The 21,098-nt window shown below is 46.6% G+C and overlaps 2 protein-coding genes across 4 annotated transcripts in view; one reads left to right on the top strand and one right to left on the bottom strand.

Annotated features, from left to right (window-relative positions):
* Positions 1-150: 150 nt before the first annotated feature.
* LOC118784458 (tripartite motif-containing protein 35) lies at positions 151-6,990 on the top strand. Its single transcript, XM_036538697.1, has 6 exons — positions 151-644; positions 2,272-2,367; positions 2,476-2,706; positions 3,700-3,722; positions 4,097-4,215; positions 4,750-6,990. The coding sequence occupies exons 1-6, from the start codon at positions 246-248 to the stop codon at positions 5,283-5,285; spliced, it is 1,404 nt and encodes a 467-aa protein (XP_036394590.1). The 5' UTR covers positions 151-245; the 3' UTR covers positions 5,286-6,990.
* Positions 6,991-9,047: 2,057 nt separating this feature from the next.
* The window catches only part of pnpla6 (patatin-like phospholipase domain containing 6), a 40,444-nt gene continuing 28,393 nt past the window's right edge, over positions 9,048-21,098 (bottom strand). For 2 of the 3 annotated variants that reach the window (XM_036522934.1, XM_036522938.1), the window contains exons 30-36: positions 18,302-18,418; positions 15,237-15,385; positions 14,602-14,754; positions 13,468-13,584; positions 12,945-13,032; positions 11,380-11,525; positions 9,048-10,789 (exon numbers count right to left, since the gene is read on the bottom strand). In XM_036522934.1, coding sequence (XP_036378827.1) covers positions 10,712-10,789; positions 11,380-11,525; positions 12,945-13,032; positions 13,468-13,584; positions 14,602-14,754; positions 15,237-15,385; positions 18,302-18,418 — 848 coding nt within the window. In that variant the 3' untranslated portion in view covers positions 9,048-10,711. Of the gene's footprint in view, positions 10,790-11,379; positions 11,526-12,944; positions 13,033-13,467; positions 13,585-14,601; positions 14,755-15,236; positions 15,386-18,301; positions 18,419-20,645; positions 20,763-21,098 lie in introns of all 3 variants that reach the window. The other variant, XM_036522945.1, reaches the window with a different exon arrangement.

Here is a 21,098-nt window from a genome sequence, read left to right as displayed (position 1 = left end):
AGCTCACAGCACCTCTGTCTAAATACATCACGCTAAAAATAGTATAAAACACACACATACACGCACACATACAAACACACACACACACACCACACAGAGTGCTTGGGGGGATTTCCTGTTGTGTCAGCCTACCCGAAGTTGCAAGGCGAGCGGTCGAGCATAGAGTGGCGAAGGACGTTAGTTCAGGGAGAGAACGAGAGAGCAGGGTGCCGTGAGTAAGCAAGAAAAGAGGGCGAGCGAGAGCAATGGCGGACGAGCAGACACCCCTCCCCGGGGAGGCAGAGCCCTCCTGCCCCGGATGCCAGGGCCGGGACCCCCTGGCGCTCCCCTGCGGGCACCAGCTGTGCGAGTCCTGCCTGCAGCTGTGCCGGAGCGAGCTCGGGGAGAGCGGCTGCACCGTCTGCTACGGCCGGGACGTCCTGGACAGCGTGGTGAAGGGCCTGCTGGACTCCCTGTTCTGCGGGCAGCCCCGGCGGGACGCGGCGGGCGGCAGGGGGGGACACGGAGGGCTCTGCGCCCTCCACGGGGAGAGGCTGACGCTGTTCTGCATGGAGGACGAGGAGCCCGTCTGCACCGTTTGCCAGGCGGGAGAGCACGAGGATCACGAGTGCCGCAGCACGGAGGAGGCCGTGCAGGACTGCAAGGTTCGGGGCACTGCGCGTGTGTGTACGCACACTCAAAAAACACACACACACACACCACACACATCACCATGCACACACACACACACCACCCACATCACCATGCACACACACACTCACACACATACACACACACACACACCACCATGCACACACACACTCACACACACACACCCAGACACACACGCACACAAAACACACACACACAAAACACACACACACAAAACACACACACACCACACACACCACACACACACACACACTCACACACACACCGCACATACACAGACGTAAACACAAGGACACACACATACACGCACACATTCTCATTCGCACCACACACATAAACACAAGTACACACATGCACATACTCACAACACACACGCACACACACATACACACACACGCATAACACACAACGTCCGACATCCTCTGTCCATTACAATAATCAGTCAATCAGGACAAATATGCTCACAGTCACAACAGGAGCCAGACAGCCATGTTTGTGCATCCTGAACTGTACTGAGAACTCTTTGAGAATCTATGCAGACCTTTTTGTAGTCATAAACTGTTCACTGAGACACATTTGGTACAGTGAGAAACTTAAACAGAAAAAAACTGTTCTGCTTTGGGCATGAAATGCGTGTCATTTATGTTATCTGTCAAACTACAGGAAAAAAACAGCAATTGTATGAAGATGAGAGGAGGCAGCTGATGTATGTCCATCCAAGTTACTCTCAGTTCTTATTTTGTTACGTTACATTACATTACATTACATTGCGTCATTTAGCAGACGCTCTTACCCAGATCGACTTCCAAATGAATGCATCACTGTGCTAAGAGTAGTTATCGAGAAGTATTACAGGAGGTCAGTAAGATACTGAGTTAAGTGCTAAACTAGTGTAGAGTGCTTTTTTATAGAAAATAGGGATAGGATAGATAGAAAGGAAGGTAGACTAGAGATACAGCTTGAAAAGATGAGCTTTCAGCTTTCTCTTGAAGGCACCCAGGGAGTCTGTACGAATGTCAATAGGAAGCTCATTCCACATGTTATATCACTGTTTGCCTGTAAGCGTTTTTAACTGACAGAGGTTCTTAATGAAGCCATAGAGGAGCCCCATAGTACTGTACACTTCCAGTAAGACAGTTCTAGCCTGATATACAGGCTTACAGATCCATCATTAGCCTGTGGTCTGTTTGACACAGAGAGAAGTGATCCAGCTCCCTCACCACTGGATTGGCTGGTCCCAGCTCACCTTTTCATTGGCTGATTTGAGCTCACTCTCTGATCGGGCAACAAAACACAGTTGCACTGGTCACAATCATACACATGCACCCAAGGAGGGTTTTAGCTGCATCATTGAAATCTTCCATCCTTTGTAGTTTAATCACTGTGGAGAATCTTAACCATGAGCCTTACCACAGAGCCATCAGCATTAGAAAGCTGAACTGCGATGTGTCTGAATGAGGTGCGACCCAGCAGTGGGTACTGTGAGTGTTGTACTGAAACAGGATCCCTAAACTGACCCCTATTCCCTGGCTACTGGGGCTCTTTGTCCCCATTGGATGCAGGATTTGCTGTCAGCCTGTGTTCTCCAATGAGGTATCACAACCTATCCTTTCATTCCAGAAGGAACTGAAGTCTGCACTGAAACCCTTACAGGAGAAGCTGGAGGCTCTAAACACAGCCAAGCAGACCTGTGACGAATCCGCAGACCACATTAAGGTAGGGGTGATAAAAAGGGTGTTTAAAAAAAAAAAAAAAAAGACCCAACAGTCCTGGAAACTGGAACGGAGAAATAAAGTGGCTCACTCTCATCTTTTCCTCTCACAGAGCCAGGCCCAGCTCACAGAGAGGCTGATTAAGGAGGAGTTTGAGAAACTCCACCAGTTCCTGCGGGACGAAGAGGCGTCTTTAGTAGCCGCCCTGAAGGAGGAAGAGGAGCAGAAGAGTCAGAAGATGAAGGAGAAGATTGACAAGATGGCCAATGAGATCGCCTCTCTTTCAGACACGATCAAGATGGTAGAGGAGGAGATGGAGGCGGAGGACATTTCTTTCCTGCAGGTAAAAAAACAATAGTGAAAAGTAACAACAGAGTAAAACATCTCAGATATTTTATTCCAGACATACCCCCAAAACATGGATGGATAGACATTTTTAAGTAGTTTTTTTCTATCATTTGGGTGAGTCAGTAGGCGATATGAGGGGGGACGCTATCCCCCTTGTTAGCAAAATGACCAAAATGCATCCCCCTTGTTAACCTGCCATCCCCCCTCTCCAGCACCTAGTTAGTAGCAGAGAGAGTGCTGCGTGTGCATCTGCTATCCCCCCTGTTAAAAATTAACAAATCACCTACTGGGGTGAGCCATTTATTTTTAACCAGAGTTGACAAATCCAGAACATTTCAAACATATTTGGTGAACTAAACCATAAATGTTGAAATAAACATGTGTATGTGAATGTTGAAATACAATTGAAACACACTGTTCGAATGGAAATACTGAACAACTTGTGAACTAATTTTTTTTTAAAGCAAAACAAAAAATGAAAAAAAAAATTCAATCATGAATCTCCCTGTGTATACTTGTGGCTGTAGTTATGAGAATTTCCATGACCTCTGCATGTCAATATTTACTCGGGAGGGCAGTTTGCAGTGGACAATTGTAGCCATACTTAATAGTATATGTTACTACCATACACAGTAGTATAAATTATATACTAATCACAATTTATATACTAATATATACTCCATAGTAATATACTATACTAATATATACTAATTATATATTAGTGTATTTAATAATATACAATAGTTATTATGATGTATAATGTAGTTATTACATTATGATATAATTTTGTATTAATTGTTATTAATACAAAATTATATATTATATACACTTACTGGTTTATGTCAGTGCTCAGTGCAATACCCTAGTAATAGTGACTTTGACAACAGATTTGCACTGTTGCCTCTTGTGTTTCTCTGTGGAATGGTACGTGTGCGTGGAATTAGCAGCTGCATCGTTAATCTCATCTCTCCTTTCTGTTGTCCTGCAGAACTTCAAGGCGACCGTGGAAAGGTACGCTGGAGCCCCTTCCTATCCCCTTGCACCCTTTGGTCCTCCTCCTATTCTTCCTCTTCCTGTGGTGCAAGCCCAGGCTTAGACCGACACCCAAGTGTTACACTACGTTACACTACTATTATTTAGCAGATGCTCTTATCCAGAGCGACTTGCATAGGTTACAGTTTTTACATGTTATCCACTTATACAGCTGGATATTTACGGAGACAATTCTGAGTTAAGTACCTTGCCCAAGGGTACAGCAGCAGTGCCACAGCAGGGAATTGAACCGGCAACCTTTCGGTTACAAGCCCTGCTCCTTACCACCACACTACACTGCGGCCCAGAGCAAGTGTCGCGTGCTAACGATCCTAACGAGCGTATCGTTGCAGGGCCCACTGCACAACGCAGGATCCAGAGACGGGCTCCGGGTCGCTGATCGATGTGGCCAAACACCTGGGCTCACTGAATTACAGAGCCTGGGAAAAGATGCAGGGGATTGTTCAGTATGGTAAGTCCTGGGAGCAGGGATTCCAAAGAGTCGAGGGGTGGAGGGGTGTCCATTGGGCTAAAGCTAAAAAAAAAAAATCAAGGCTGTATGTGTTTCAAAACAGTAGGTGTATCAGTCTTCGTTAAACACAATACCTGGGCTTGGATATAAGAGGCAAATACTGTTTTCAGTATTACTTTTTCAGTTTCTGGTTTAGCTTGAGTCACGTGTACTGGCTTTTATGAGAGGCTTTTATGAGAGTGCAGATGGCAGGTCTGCCTGAGAGAAAAGCCAAAGATCTTGAGAAACAGAGGAAGAAAATACATGTAGAGGAATAGAATACATATTGCTCTGCCTTGGTGATTATTTGACATCTGTCTATATGTAAGAGACAGTGCTACATGTGTTTTCCTTATTATTATTAGTAGTAGTATTGCCATTTAGCAGAAGCTATTATCCAGACAGGCTTACATACAGTAGGTTATGCTGTCCTGATGGATGGCTCTACAGATGTACTTACTCTCCTGCTTCTTCTTCCTCTCTCTCTACTTCCAGTCCCCGTGACTCTCGACCCCAACACGGCCGACACCTGTCTCATCGTGTCGGACGACCTCACCACGGTGAGGTACACGGACGAGGAGCAGCACCTCCCCGACAACCCGGAGAGGTTCAACTACTATGAGTGCGTGTTGGGCTCGGAGGGCTTCGGCTCGGGCAGGCACACCTGGGACGTGGAGGTGGGGGACAATTCGGAATGGGCCCTGGGCGTCGCCAAGGAGACGGTACTGCGGAAGGAGTGGTTCCCCCTGAGCCCCGAGCGAGGCCTGTGGAGCATCTGCCTGTACGCGGGGGAGTACCGGGCGAGGGCCCCCATCTCCATCCCCATCACCGTCAAGAAGAAGCCCCTGCGGGTGCGAGTACAGCTGGACTGGGACAGGGGCAAGGTCACCTTCTCCGACCCCAGCGACAACACCGTCCTCTACAAGTTCCAGCACCGGTTCACGGAGAGGGTGTTCCCGTACTTCTCCAACACCTGCAAGCACCACCCGCTGCGTGTCCTGCCGGGGAGGGTGTCCGTCAGTGCAGAATAGCCCCGGCGGGCGTGCCAAAAAAAACCACGCATGCTGTAGAAGATGAACTCATAACCCGACGAAAAGTGCTTCAGAGGCAGTGAGCGGCTAGGACCTGTAACTGAGCCTTTGGCTGCATATTGTGTTGAAACCTTTTTTTTACTGTAGTGTGATGTATTTAATTGTAGCGATTTTAAGCACAATAAATACAAAGCAGAATTTGGAGAAAACCCCTCCCAGCATTTTGTGTTATGCGGTTCTTGGCAAAGTAGTACAGAGGTGGGAGTAACTGAAATTTAGTTTGCTGAAACCGACATGGATATTCGCTCATCTTCCTCCCATTCCCCTTGACCTGTCTCCTTTGAATGGCATTCGAATCCATTTTGAAGGCATGAGTGGACTGAAGCCCTAAGTGTTGATGCATGCTGTTACTTACACTAAAGATTGGCAATGCAAAATCTGCAACTGTGGCTGTGGACATGGTGCGCTCTGCGTTTTCCGGAAGGAAATGAAGAAACAGGAAAAAGCTGTGAAAGGAAGAGGAGGTTATATGATGAATAGTGTTTTTGTTTTTTGTTTTTTTTTTTGCCGGTGGTGCTGTTATTTTGTATTTTCCCTTCATATGAAGCCTATACGAGTTCATATTGTGGGATCTGGGCATAGACTTAATAAAGAAATCGAGTAGCATACCCCTGCGTTTTGCAAGCTTTCTGCTAAATTGCCCACAAGGACGATGCAGTTCAATTCCATGCAGAAGCCCCCGGGTGGCTTTTTCGACTAGGCCGCACCTGCCGCTGTCTGTCAGCGCGGGCCGAGACCACGTGACCCTCGATGGAACGCCGGAGGGGAACTCGATGCCCCTGCTGCGAGCGCTCCGGCGGTTTTGGCGCCCGGACGTGTTTGTGACCTTCCAGTCTCCGTGCTTGCTTAGACAGACGTGCAGATGGCTGCGACTTGCGTGACTCTCGGCCAAGAGCGCATCGGAGAGAGAGAGACACACACACACAAACACAGGGCAGAGGCAGCTGTGGAACCTGTTTGTTTTTACCCTGCAATGCGCACTTAGCAATAAGTGCCCTGTATTCGAAACGACTCGGCTCTGCTGCCAAATATTTACACCCTGAGGCTTCCGCCCTCAATTATCAGGCTGAGTTAGAGTAATTGCCTTCTAAAATTTCTGAACGTACCATCTCTTTTTTTGGCAGATACCCTCACTCAAGGTGATTGGTTTTCAAGAGCAACAACAGGAACTATTCCAGAGATAACCGAGTGCAAGCACAGTGAATACAAATAGTGACAAAAACTAGACAACTAGTGCAAAAACAGAAAAAAATATAGTTTATCAAGCTGCAGTCATAACAGTAGTAACTGTAGTATCACTACACTGAGGTATCAACTACTGTGGACAGAGTTAACAGCAAATAAAATAAATTACACAAGGTATGATGTGTCACATTAAGATGTATTCATTTGCACACATAAGATATTTATGACTGGGTTGGAGGAGACAGTATGTGAAATCCGTTTTTGCTCTATTGCCAGTGGATAGAGCTGGGGGATCCACTCTAACATCACACCTGCGTCATGTCCCGTAGGGAAAAAAGAGCCTGACAAATTTCTGCCCCTCTGAATTATTTCAAACAAATGTGCATTCTCTTTAAAGGCAATAACTGCTCCTGCAGTATGTGATCTCTTCAGACTGGTGAAATATGCTCACCAAAGCGGGTGAAAAATCACTTTTTTTTGCTTGTGTTGTACTCTGCCTCACTTGTAAGTCGCTTTGGATAAAAGCGTCTGCCAAATGAATAAATGTAAATGTAATGTAAATGTTTTCTGTGAGCTCCACTTTTTATCTTGGAAGTTTACTGCCCTCTGCTGTTCACATCCTCACAGTTAACAAACCCTTTCTCCGGCAGCATACCTCAGTGGCTCACACTCAAAGGCTATTGCCGCGCGTGCTTTGGGTCATCTGTAGAGGCATGGTATTCCTGTTATCTTGCACCCAGGTGCTGTTTCTCAGATCCAGTCAGTAGCTAAGAGGGAGCCATGGGAGGGCTGTCCTGTGTAAAGATCTCTTCCATCCTGGTGTCTGTGTTTGTGTATATTCTAAAGTCTAAAGGGATACGTTCCCCCCTGCCATATGGCCAGGGCGCTTGGAATGTCTGCATGGGGTGAAGCTGGAAGCCGTAGGAACATTTCAGGGGTCCAGCATGGGGTACAAAACCCTTTTGCAGGTCTAAATTTGGAAGATCTCAGGGTCGTTCCAACCTTCAAGTAGGGGTTTGGGACAAGGAAAAAGACAAACGGACCATGTCCTTGGTGTGCCAGAAGTCCAAAAAAGCATAAAGGTCACCTCTGATGCCTTACAGGGGAGGCCGCACAGGGTTTTCAAGAACAGTTAACTGAAGAAAAAGGGAGATACACTGGTATTTCAACAGGATTTTAACCGCTGAAATTTCATTGGATATCTCTCTCTTTCTCGGTCTATGATTGAACCACAGCCATATTAATTGTGTATTCCATTGGGAACTAGGATTTTAGTACCAATAAAATGACTATAGAACAGACACTGTCTCTTTGGACAAATGCTGATTTGTCCCCAAGGAAATGAAAATAAAACCTTAGAGCAACATATTTTCTTGAGCCATGGAATTAAAAAAAAAATCCTACTATGGCACAAATCCAGAAAATTAATCTTAAACAGACTGATTTCAAGATAAATGCTCTTAAAATGAGAAACATTTTCCCTCCTGGGCTTTTCAATATTAAAAACATATCTGAAGTCAGGCTTATCCAGTGGTCTTAACTGGTCATATTCTGGAGCAGACTGGCCTGAAATTGCCCCTCTCTCCTCAGCTCTGGCGACTGTGGATCCCAGCACTATGAACCTTGCAGAAAATATCTTGAGCTGAGCTGGAAGAAGAGGTCCTGAATCATGATCCTGTTTGGCAGTAAATGCATAGCGTTATCAGTGACATGCCTGGGATCAAATCAGAGAGCAATTGGCATTACATCTTTATCATTATCATTCAGCAGACGCTCTTATCCAGAGCGACTTACACAGGTTACAGTTTTTACATGTTACCCATTTATACTGCTGGATATTTACTTTGGGCATTTCTGAGTTAAGCACCTTGCCCAAGGGGACAGCAGCTGTGCCCCAGCAGGGAATCGAACCGGCAACCTTTTGGTTACAAGATCTGCCTCTTACCACTGTCCTACAAATGGGTGGAGCTGAGGACAACACCCACGCATACACTTTTAAACACAATTACAGAGGAGACAGCATTTCCCACCTCTGGCAAAAGACTACAAGAGTCACACTCTGAGGGTCTTACCTGTGAAGGTACCCAAGTGAGCAGAGACCAGTAGTAAGCATAGTCACTGGCTTTAACAGGTACATTACTACTATTCTGTCAGTTAATAGCAAACACTAGAATATGCATGTAAAACAAATGAAATAAGAAATGGACAGATGATCTACTTAAAACCATTAAATCTTCAAATACTTTTTGGAGACGATTACAATTAGCGGACACCAGCCAAAGCTAAATGGTAATACAATCCCCTCGGTCTCAGTGATTAAATACTGTGCTGCTGTTACACTCAAGGTTTGTGTCTTGATACAACGCTGGACTTTAGATCACGAGCACTCTAAAACACAACATCTACATTCACTAAAGACTCCGACACTGCTGCTTCCATTAGATTTAGATTTATTTTTCAGTATTTTAGTTCTTTTTTTTTTGTATACATTTCATAAATTATATATCACATCCCGTATACATTAGATATTCCTATTCCATCGGTATTTTAAAACGGATCGAAAATAAAAGTTGCATCGGTCCCTCCAACATGGAATAATTCTACATCAGTACCAGTGCAAAACAGCTAAAGCAATGCTAAAAAAAGAGAATATATACATTAGATTATATCTGTATCCATACATCTCTCATTTAGATTTTCCTCAGTGTTAAATAAAAAAAAAAGTTTAAAAAGAAAAGCTATCAGTAGAACAATTAGGGGAAAAGGTTTAAATTGGCAAACCATTCTGTACATGAGAATGGAATCAGTAGAATGCGCATTTTTTAGGCCAGAGTTCAGAAAAGCAGCAAAGCAGACCGTTTCGTTTGAATAGATAAAATTTTTGTGTTTCATTTACATAAGTCTGTTGGTTAAAGTGGTTCCTCTCAGATGGTGCATTTATGTACATGTTTCTGTCATGCACACATTTCCACATATGAGATTCTGGCTTGTCTTTCCTGTGATGAAATGTTACTGTGACCACGTGAGTTTTTCAAGCAACTGCCAGTCCAAAGAAAAGGGCCCGACAGCCTAAGAGGAGTGGAAGGAGTCACGGACGTCTGAGAGCATTGGAGGGAGTCACAGACATCCATGAGGTTCAGCTGAAGGAGTCACAGACGCCTGAGAGCACTGGAGGGAGTCTCACACATCCGTGAGATTCAGCTGAGGAAGTCACAGATGTCTTCTGATCGCCGGAGAGAGTCACAGACGTCCGCGTGCTTCGGTGAAGAGATGCAGCGGGTTCAGATTCCAGGTTCCAGTGTCATCACAAAGGAATTTTTCCTCCAATGCTTAAGAGTGCAAGCTGAGCTGCAGTAAAGGCAGGAACTGAAGGCAGTCCAGACAGACAGGCAGACAGACAGACAGAGGGAGGGACACACGCCACCCTCTCTCTCTCTCCTTCCCCTTTCTTTCTCTCGTAAGACACAAGCGGACAGGGAATGTCCTCTCCGTGCACATATTCTCTCGGGCTCCTCAGCCAACATTAACAAAGTCAGAGAGCAGCGACCGGCAGAGGCCGGGTCTCTCTGAGGTTAAAGAGGGCAGAGAGAGCGACTGTGGGATGAGCTGCAGATGGCTGCGTCTGCACCAGGCCTCTAGTCTAGTCTACAGTCCCACAGAAGGATCCGGAGCTCCACCTGAGGGTTTTCATCATGGACGCACAGGGTCATTGCTGGGAGAGCAACAACAATGTTATTGGGCGATTCCCCTTAGTCTCGGTGGTTCACGGACAAGGGCGAGCGGCAGACCCTGTCCACAAGGTCACGCAATCCTAAAACAGTGAGGCCTCCCCCTTCTCTGACGTGAAACTCTCCCGAGACAAAGTACCCCCTCCCTCATGTTCCATTGTGACAAACCCGGTGAAGTCCTGGGTTCTGGGATTCAGAAAACAGAGAGCTGACGACTCACTGTTTTAACAAGAACAAAAACAATATGATTCAGTTCAGTTAAGCTGCCAACGCTGGCTTTGGTGTGCCCCTTGCTGTCCGTTTCTCTCCGCCTCTCGAAACCCTGTGCACAAGCCTCGCCTGCGTGCTGTTCTTCTGAAGATGGGGCACACCAACGCCCCTCACATCTTTGCCTGTTCCCCTTCGTCGCTCTACCTGACCCCCCTGCCTGCCCGCCTGCGCCCCCTACTCGGGTCAGCAGTCGGAGATTTCGGAGCAGGTGTTGGAATCGCTGGGGTTTTTCTTCCGCTGGCGAACGGACTTCTCCTCATCCTGCGGCGGGAAAAGCAAGAACACGCAGCGCTTAGCGTGTGTGCTTTCAAAAAGCTCTCAGTCTGCTGAGTGCTGTGTGAGTGTGAGTGTGTGTGAGTGTGTGAGTGTGTGAGTGTGTGAGAGTGTGAGAGTGTGAGAGTGTGTGAGTGTGTGTGAGTGTGTGAGTGTATGAGTGTGTGAGAGTGTGTGAGCGTGTGAGCGTGTGAGCGTGTGCAAGCATAGGAGAGGTGTGTGTGTGTGTGTGTGTGTGTGTGTGTGTGTGTGTGTGTGTGTGTGTGTGTGTGTATGTGCATGAGCGTGGAGCAGGGAATGTGTATGCATTTGTCTGTGTGTGCTTGCACATGCAAAACTGTAGGAAATTGTGTGTGTGTGTGTGTGTGTGTGTGTGTGTGTGTGTGTGTGTGTGTGTGTGTGTGGTTCTTTGCTTGTGTGAACAACAGAAAAAGAGAAATACAGGTATGTTTGTGTCTGTGTGTGTGTACGTGAGTGGAGAATAGTGATGTGTGTGAGCGAATGAAGGAAAGTGGTGTGTACGTGTGTGTAAGTGTGTAAGTGTGAGAGGGAGCGAGATCACACAGTCAAGCGTGTACCGTTTGGAATACACCATTGGGCCCCCATTCTCCAGGGGAGTGGTCCTCTGGGTCATCCGCCTCTTCCTCTTCCTCCTCCCCCTCTTCCTCCCTCACCGTATCCATCCCGTCTTCCTCATACTCCGTCAGGCAGTCCGACTCCTCCGCTGTGGGACACACAGGGGAACGGTGACGTACACCGGCATACACAAACGCAAAGACACACACAGACAGCCACAGTGAAAAAGTAAGACAGAGGTGCAGATGAACTACAGAGGATAATGAACAGGGGTGCACATGACATTTTCGGTCCGGGTCTCAAAGGAGCACCTGAAGATGTTGCTTGGTGCTCTCCTTTCACACTGCCCGAATTTAGTTTGCACTGTGTTCATGTGTTCTTTACTCTTCCCGTCAAAAGCTGGACGACTGAAATTTTTTGCCCCTATATAAAAGGCACTGATTTTATCTGCGAGATCGGGGTCTTCACGGCGTATTTTGCACCACATCTCTGTGTGGTCGTCACCTGTTTGGAGCCATGCTGCCTCCTGCAGCCACTTTTCCGCTAACGCTCAGGTTCAGAACCATGTTCAGGTTCAGTCTGGAGTTTCTTTGAAGGTGGTGGAATACCAAAGTAATTACTTAATGTAGCTTGCTTCTTGGACATGTAGATGAATAAATGAAAATCTTAAAACCAGAGAAAAAAATGTTAGCTAGTTATAACGCAAGCTAACTACTCGCTGGAGCTAACCTTGGTAACTTGGAAAAAAAATCTACTTTATCTAGAACGAAGGCTACAAGTTACACAATTACCAACTGATGATTAACACATTTGTCATAATGGCCAGTGATGCATGGAGAATATTTTAATGTTTTAGTAGGTAACAGTTCCAAAAATGCTGTGAATCGTTTATTTTGACCACGCATGCGCACCTGCGCACCACTTACGCACACCCCTCATAATGAACCATCTTATACACACAAACACATATCCACAAACTCCATTAACACAGACCATAAGATGATTAGAGCCTCTTAATACTTATAATGCTTATACATAATGCATAATCTTCCTCAGGAATTATCCAGCGCTTTCCATATGTCATAAACTTTTAACTCTAGATTAAATTTAGGGAAAAACATGAAATATTAGTAAAAACAAATGGTAAAATCTCAGCACTGCTGTGTTCTTAGGGGTGTAATTCAAGAAGAATTTCTAGGCAATGTGGCAAGACCATGCATTCTTAAATGTTTCTGAGAAATGTGGAAAAACTGCATTAGTGCAAAAGTTACTTGTCTGAGGACACAGATCTTTTTTTCTTTTTCAAAAAAAGTACTTTAACAATTGCATGGTTATGCAAAAAGTTCTTTTGAGGAACTGGTTACATTGAAAACTGAACAGAAAAAGTTTTTTTTTTTTTTTGGCTTGTGTTCACACGTAAGTCGCTCACATGTAAGTCGCTTCGTATAAACGCGTCTGACAAACAAACAAATTTGGTGTAATTTATTAAAAATAAAAGAGCATGAAACATAGCACATGGCTTATCTGAAAGCTGTGAGGTCACATGAGGTCACAGCGAGTTACTCACCCTCGGCGGACACGTAGCTCTGGACCGGCTCGATCCGGGACACGATTTCGGCCAGGTCGGTGAAGTCCGCACCGGGACACGTGCACGTCTGAGGGGAACACATACGTAATGGTAAAGCCTGAACTCTGGAGGCAGTGTGCAGAGGGCAGAATATATGCTGTGAAGTGTCTGTGTGTGTGTGTGTGTGTGTGTGTGCATGCGTACATGTATCTGTGTGTGTGTGCATGTGTGTACCTGTGTTTGTGTGCATATATGTGTGTGTGTGTGTGTATGCGTACATGTATCTGTGTGTGTGTGTGTGTGTACCTGTGTGTGTGTGTGTATGCGCGTGTGTGTGTGCGTGTGTGTGTGCGTGTGTGCGCATATGCGTACATGTATCTGTGTGTGTGTGTGCATGTGTGTACCTGTGTTTGTGTTTGTGTGTGTGTGTGCGTATGTGTGTGTGCGTATGTGTGTGTTTGTGTGTGTATGTGTATGCGTGTGTGTGTGTGTGTGTGTGTGTACACGTGTGAAGGGCACTTACATCGGTCTTCTTGCTGTCGTTGTAGTCGGCGGAGCGGTGGTCCTTCAGCATGTTGTCGATGATATCCCCCCGGGCCCACCCTGTGAACAGCACCTTACCGTGCTGGTACCCCACATCCTGAGAGAGACAGAATGAGAGAGAGAGAACAGAGAAAGTGTTTGTACCCAGTGTATTAATAACCTCTAACCTTCAGTGTCATGTGTACAGAAATGTACAGACTGTACAGAAATCATGTCAATCAAATTTTCAAGCTTCTCATTGAGACAGTAAAAAGAGATGATGCGTCTCCTGTTCTGGGTACGTTATTGTCACTGCCTCCTGGGGACACACACGTCCTGTAATTAACCACAGCTTCTTTCACTGCGAGCCCATCCCAAAACTCACACCCTTAATCATGACAGCAACAGCTTTTTTCAAAAAGACAAGAACGTTCTTGCAAAGAGGCAATGCCACTGCCAGCTCTGAGAGGACTGGCAGCTCAGGGACTTCAGCAGTGCAGCTCAGACTGTTTGGTAGACTTTGAAAATAGGCAGATAAGTTTTAGATGATCCTTGACAGTCTGTAAATGATGGTGTTTATATCTGGCAAAAGGCAAAGTAGTAACAGTGGCTACAACTTGTGAGTGCCAGTAATTTAGCCAGCGAGGCTGCTTACTTTAGCTTGACGTAGCCGGACTACTAAATGACTGCCAATTATTAAATAACATTGAGGGTGGATTCTTAATTCCAGCCTAACACTTACCATAGATTTCTGAATATTTTTCTCAGAAGAAAGAGAGGAGAGAAGGGGATTGTGGGTAGAACAGAGGAGGTATGGAGAGAAGAGAAAGGAATTATGGGTAGAATAGACGAGTTATGAAGAGGAGAGAAAGAGACTGTGGGTACAGTAGAGGAGGTATGGGGAGGAGTGAAGGGGATTGTGGGTACAATAAAGGAGGCATTAAGCAGACTGAAGGGGATTATGGGTAGAGTAAAGGAGGTATGAAGCAGATTGAAGGGGATTGTGGGTAGAATAAAGGAGGCATTAAGCAGACTGAAGGGGATTGTGGGTAGAATAAAGGAGGTATGAAGCAGAGTGAAGGGGATTGTGGGTAGAGTACAAAAGAACAGACAGGCAAAGGGGAGCCAGACTCACATAGATCTCGTCGAACTTGCCAAAGTCCATGGTCTTGAAGCGGTCTATGGGCGGGCGGATGTACTCGCAGTAGGCACTTTTCTTGACCACCTCCAGCTGCCGTACGCAGGACACATAGGCCAGACGGGACTGGATCTCAGCCATGTCCGGGACCTGGAGAGACAGCGGAGTGAGCAAGAGGGGGCGGAGAGTGCTGAGCCTGGGAAGACAACATGCGTCAGGGACGCATTTCTTTCTTGGGGGAGGGGCGAGTTTAAGTCTCATTAATTTGTCTAAATACAATAAAAGTTCACAGTGTTTAGGGGTCTTTTCTAGCACTGTGAGAATTTTGGTGCATAAGCGTAAGACCAGAGTCTTACGCCCACTACATTACATTATTGTCATTTAGCAGACGGTCTTATCTAGAGTGACTTACATTGGTTACAATTGTATCCTTTTATATGGCTGGACACCTACTGAGGCAATTATGGGTTATGCACCTTGCCCAAGGGTACAACTGTAGTGTCCCAGTGGAGAACTGAACCAGCAACCTTTTCGGTTAGGAGCACTGTTTCTTACCACTACACCGCACTACCGTCCCACTAGGATCTGAATCTGTAATGTAGTCGGACACGGTCTCTGCTCTCTTTCCAAACCTTGACTTTCTCGGCCCAGGGGTTGATCCGTTTCCACAGCAACCACCAGCCGGACAGGCTGTCCCCGTAGTTGCAGAGGTCGGTCTCGTCCTGGCTGCCCACGTCGATGGCGATGACCGTCTTGGCGCCCATGTTGCGGGCGATGTCCGCTGTGAGACGTGGGGGTGGGACAGGTGAACAGAAGCGCACGGACAGGCGGCGCGTAAACAGCACCAGGACAATGGGACAGAAGTCAGGAGCGCAGTGACATTTCAGAAGAGCAGAGAAGGGAACGCACTGGTTCACTCTCCCTTAGACACACCACCCAAAAACGGCCACGTTACGGGACCTTCCGCTAAACTCAAGGCTAGCAAGTGTGTGCAGACACCCACACACGCACACACACACACACATACACACACATACATACGCACCCACGCACCCACACACACACACACACACACACACACCCAAACAGTGTCTGCTGTCTCAGGATTATTAGGTTTGATTTGAACTGCTAGGTATGCAGCTTGAAAATGCCGATCTGTGCAGGTCATATCTCAAACCCTGTCTACAGTGCAAGAGAAGGTCTCACCCTCACCCTGAGTCCTGGATGGTCTTCATAATGTGGCCCCGAGGTGTGGTGTGAGCCCCCTGTTCTGGGACTGCCCAGCGCTTGCAAGAAGAGGCTCCAACACTGCAGACTTACATCTATGAAGGGCAAGGGCCCCAGTCTGTAGTGTTGGTCCATTATGCGCAAAGCGAAAGTGACAAAGTCTACAGTGCTGGCACAGCAAGACATTCAAAAGCCACAAAGCAGCAAAAAGACTTTTAAATGTAATTTTTCAACATACAGCCTGCTAAAGTTTGGGATCGTTCTACACATGACCAGCATCTTAAAGACACATCCTCAGGAAAACCACAGAAAATTATCATTTTCAATTTTGTTGGGTTCCGAACTAGTTTCCTCATTATCAAAAAATATATAAAATATATTAAAAATATTTAAAAGATGCTGTTAGCCCATTCTGAATACGGCTGTATGGCTTCTGCATAAGATCCAGACTAGATCCTCCAACAGAGAGATCCATCCAAAGACAAAATCAGACACACTACTTCAATCAACCAATCAAGTAATCACACAAACCGAGGCTGATATCACCCCCCACTCTTCCACAGGACTGAGCATCACTGTAGAACCATGCCAGCACTGTAGCCAGGGTCACACACACACAGACACTACACCGGCGAGCACAAGCCTAATTCCAAACGTCCGCGCAAAACCTCAGTTTCACAATAGCCGACTCCATTAGCTCCACGGGAAGAACAGCAAAAAGGGGAAGCCCTTATGCAAACAGCACAATCATCTGCGTTTCAGTTCGTGAAACGTGCAACAAGATTTTTCTCAGGTTTGATTGCGACCAGTCAGATCCCCACTCCCGCCCCCCCCCAACTGTAACCATGGAAACCAAACCAATGCCACAAATCCACATGTGAGCTGGTGCCCATATGCAAAATTTGTGGCTGCCACTGCCTTGTTTGCCAGTGTACAACAGAAAGGAAGATGCTGCTTTTCTGCTTGCGACTCATTGGCTATTCAAATACTCGTAAACGTGCACACCGGAAATTACCTCCGAATGGTGGAGAGGACAGTAAGAATGCATCTGATTAGTATGTTATTTCAGTAGAGCCCATTCCCTTGACCATGGTGACTTGCATGGCTTGTGTCTGGAAATTGTTTATCCATTTAAATGGCTGGACGTTTACCAAAGCGGTTCAGGATGAGCACTTTGCTCAAAGGAACAAGCGCAATGTCCCAGCCGACGTTTGAACCTGCAACCTCTGGGTTACAATTCCTGTTGGCTGCTGCCACAACACACACCTGTGCACTGATGCTATGGGTGATGTCACGAACAAACGGTCTGTAGCAAGCACAAAAACACTTCCTTTCAAAAATCTTTCAAAAACAAACCAATTTCCGTGAAGTTTCACGAGTTAATTTCTAGTTTCACCCTGCTGAAATGCAACAGAGCGTCACATTTTGGTGAAAAGATGCATGGAGCAAACTCCAACGCTACAATCACATGCATTAACAACACCATTAAAGAAGACCCAATTTAAAAATCATTACCATGTTGCCATTCAACTGGACATTTATGACAAGCCTATGCTATCTGGTGATTTTACTTGTGTAGTTTTTTTTTTTTATTTTTCCCCAATAATAGAACAATTCCATAAGTCTTTTTGACCAGTCTAAACAGAAAAAGTAATTGTGCTTTACAAAGTTTAACCAGACGCATCCCAATAAGAATGCATTAATTAATGACCCAATAAAGGTTACTTCCCACTTTTGTATCAACCAATCAGACACCAGATAGCCCATACAGGCAGCATGGCACATGGAACATCATCGGCATCACAGACAGGTTAATTAAAGCGCTGCCGTGCTGATGATGAGGGTCTTTCACCCTTCACCCAGGACAACCATCAGTGACCTTTCTGTTTCCATCTGAATCTAGTGTGAACACAGCCTGGTCTCAGCCTGGTCCAACACCACATTTTGAATCTGAAAACCAGCTTACCCATTGATGACAGAGTCACAGTGTGTTGATTTCAATTCCTGAGGCAATAGACATGTTGGAAAGGCTCCAAACTTCAGGGTGTGCCTCTGCTGATTATCCTTAACGGCCTGTTACAGCACATGTTTGCTCCTTGTTTACAGGGGTCCTTTCAGGCTATATTATAGCAAAAACTGGACCAATAACATACGCTGTATGGATTTTGCAAGAGACAGCTTTCAAGAGCGTCCAGTAGGATGTTCTGTCATGTTCACAAGGGAGAATGGAATCAATTATTTGACCGCTGCCTCTGTTCACTCCAGCGCAGATGGAAATATGGTCAAACCCACCTCCCCGCCCTAAACAGGAACCCATGGTACTTACCTGTGGACAATTCCTTCCCTTCCTGTTCCACAGTAACTCAAATTTTTATCCACCTGCAACCTCCCCCCCCCCTCCTCCCAACACCCCCTGTTTGCTGCCCAACCTCCTCCGTGTTGGGGGGGGAGGCGGTAGGCCCCTACTTGCCTGGCAGGTTGTTGATGTAGCCACCGTCCATGAGCAAGTTGCCGTCTTTGGGGTCGCAGAGGGGCGGCAGGTACCCCGAAAGGGTCATGCTCGCCCGCACATAGCGCCACAGAGAGCCTGACACACCGGGGAGGGGAGGGGGATAACGTCTCAATAACGTCTCAGCAACGTCTCCATTAGTCGGCAAAGACGGACCGGGCCCGGCGGCACGCCATTGGCCGGCCTGTCGACGGGGCGCCGCCCTGCCCCGCCCACCTGACAACTCCTACCCGCTCCCTCGCTCTGCACTGCGGTCACCCTCATGCGTGCGTGTGTGTGTGTGTGTGTGTGTGTGTGTGTGTGTGTGTGTCCAAGGGTATATGCGAGGTATGCGAGGGTGACCCAGACAGAGGCACAGGGGTTCAGGCGTAGTCAGAGTCGAGAGGTGGGTCGATCTCCAAACCCAGTCACCTGGACACTCTGCAAACCCTACTGTGGAGCTAGACCAGTCGATACATAAAGAATAATGTCTGCCATTGGGTCTTAAAATGTTATGGAAAAGACGTTCTTGTGAGTGTGTTTCTGTGCATGATGGAGGGTGGGGGTGCTGGTCCTCCCCCAAGCATTTTCAGCCAGTGTGACCTGAACCCTAATAATTGACCTAAAATTTTTGGGGATCTGCAATCCGCAGCTGCACACCTGAATGAGAGATTCCTCACGTCTCGCTCGCAAAGGGCGGGAAGATGTTTCTGGAACACAGCACAGGGGTGCAGAGGTCGCAGGGGACGAGGTTTGGGCGATCTATGCCATGGTGAACAAGTGGGGGGTCAGCCAGCCAGTCCTGCCCTGCAGTACCTTTCTGAGCCAGCAGGGGGCAGGAGGCTGGGTGCAACATGGATTGGAAGGAGAAGAGAGAGCTCCATGAGGACAAGCTCATGAGGGGGGGTGTGGTGATGCATGGAGTTTTGGGGTGGGGGGACGCGGGGGGCAGGGGTGGGAGCGTGTCTGAACATGATCACTTGTGTGGTAATGTTGAGGAAGAATTCAATGAGGCTCCAATTGGATTGAACTTAAGTGGAAGTATGCTTAGCAACCTATAATTATTAAAAGTTTCCTCGTTTCCTGCTTGGGCTCTTCGTTAGGGGGAAAAAAGCTGTTTTCTTTGGGTAGGATCCAGAACACTAAGACTGCTTGTGAGACAAAAAGGATGTAAGGCAGTTTACATGTCGCATATAGAAAATATATATATTTAAGATAAATATATATGTATTCATTTCCATGTAAAAAACACAAGCGAAGCAGATGATGGGGAAGCCCTGGAAAGCTGTTGTTGGAAACAGCTGAAGCAACACTTAAAAGCAGATTTGTCTGCACGCAAAAAGGCAACAAAATAAATACAATAAAAGCTTCAACAAATAGCAAAGAACCAAAACCAAAAGGAAAAAAAAAAAACCGTGGAAAAAAAAAAAGGAAAAACTGAAGCATGGAAATAAATATGAGGGTTTTAGCTCTCCCGTGAAAAAAGAAGTGAACGAGGTGATGCTGCATTTTGGTTAAGCTGCGCAGGTTCGGTTGAGAATTTCTACCCTGAAAGACTCCTGACCGAGTAGCTGGTGCTATCCCAACCTCCTGACTCCACCCAGTCCACTCGCCTTTCCTATTCTGCCAAATCGTCTTGCGCCATGTTTCCGAGTTCAAACCAGCTTCTGAGCTGAACAGGCTCCAATTGGAGGAAAGGGGAAGCAAGTCGAGAAGCAGGAAAAAGGATTTCAGACTTTCAATAAAGTAATCTCCCCCTGTTCCCTTGCACCTGAAACTATGAGGGGAGGGAGACGAGAAAGAAAGGATCACCAAGTACTAAAGATTGATAAATACTGCCCTCAACCATGAGCACAAACCAAGAACTTATCCACCAGTTCCATCTTTAGCAGGGGAATGTACACAAGTATATATATATACATGCATGTATATATATATATAAGATTGACATTATCACCTCATGTACCAGCCAAGTGCAGACAGGTAATGTACTGATGGACAGGAAGCCAAACATAAACCAGAGAACACCAGGACGGGAGCATGCATCTCCGACCCCTGGATATGAACCTGCCTGAGCAGAGCTTTGGGATTGGGCGGGGAGTGGGGGCGGGGGGGTATTGGGCGGGGATGTTCCAATTCGGGAAACTGAGTCTGAGACTGTGGGAATTGTGGAGGCTCACACCCATACAGAATTAACCTTCCTTCCAAGCCATGGGTTCCCAATGTCCAACTGGTCAGAGGGGGGTTAAGAGTTGGGGGAGGGGTTACATTGTTTGGGTGGGGTAGAGGTGGGTGTGGGGGGGTGGGGGGGGGGCACAGTTCTGACCTGGGACATTGTTTACATAGCAGCCATCCACAAGCAGGTGACCATCCTTGGGGTCGCAGAGAGGAGGTAAGTAAGGGGTGTAGGAGGCACTCGCTCTAACATAGCGCCAGACACTGCCTGTCAAATGAAGATGGAGAGGATATCAAAATGTACAGCCCCGCATGACAGAGAGAGAGGAGGGGGGGGGAAGAAAGAGAGAGAGAGAGAGAGACGGAGAGAGAGAGGGAGAGTAGGTGAGAGGTAAAGAAGGAGAGAGGGAGCTAGAGACAGAAAGAGAGGGAGAGAAAGAAACTGAGGAGGGGACAACAGGGAAAAAAGGGGTAACACATAAGCAGGAATTTCAAAATGTACAACGTCAACCCAACCCGGGAAACGTAACAGACGCTATCGCCGTTTAGGCTCCTTTTTGTGTGGGGATCCTTTTCTACACTCACTGAGATATAAAAAAAAAAC

The sequence above is a fragment of the Megalops cyprinoides genome, chromosome 1 (genome assembly GCF_013368585.1).
Source record: "Megalops cyprinoides isolate fMegCyp1 chromosome 1, fMegCyp1.pri, whole genome shotgun sequence".
Classification (NCBI taxonomy): domain Eukaryota; kingdom Metazoa; phylum Chordata; class Actinopteri; order Elopiformes; family Megalopidae; genus Megalops; species Megalops cyprinoides.
Note: the sequence above shows the minus strand (reverse complement) of the source record. Positions and strands in the feature narration are given on the sequence as shown.

Coding starts and splice junctions, on each gene's coding strand:
- LOC118784458 (XM_036538697.1), top strand. CDS start 246: ATGGCGGACGAGCAGACACCCCTCCCCGGGGAGGCAGAGCCCTCCTGC. Junction 2,707..3,699: donor AGGACATTTCTTTCCTGCAG/GTAAAAAAACAA, acceptor GTTGTCCTGCAG/AACTTCAAGGCGACCGTGGA. Junction 4,216..4,749: donor GCAGGGGATTGTTCAGTATG/GTAAGTCCTGGG, acceptor CTCTACTTCCAG/TCCCCGTGACTCTCGACCCC.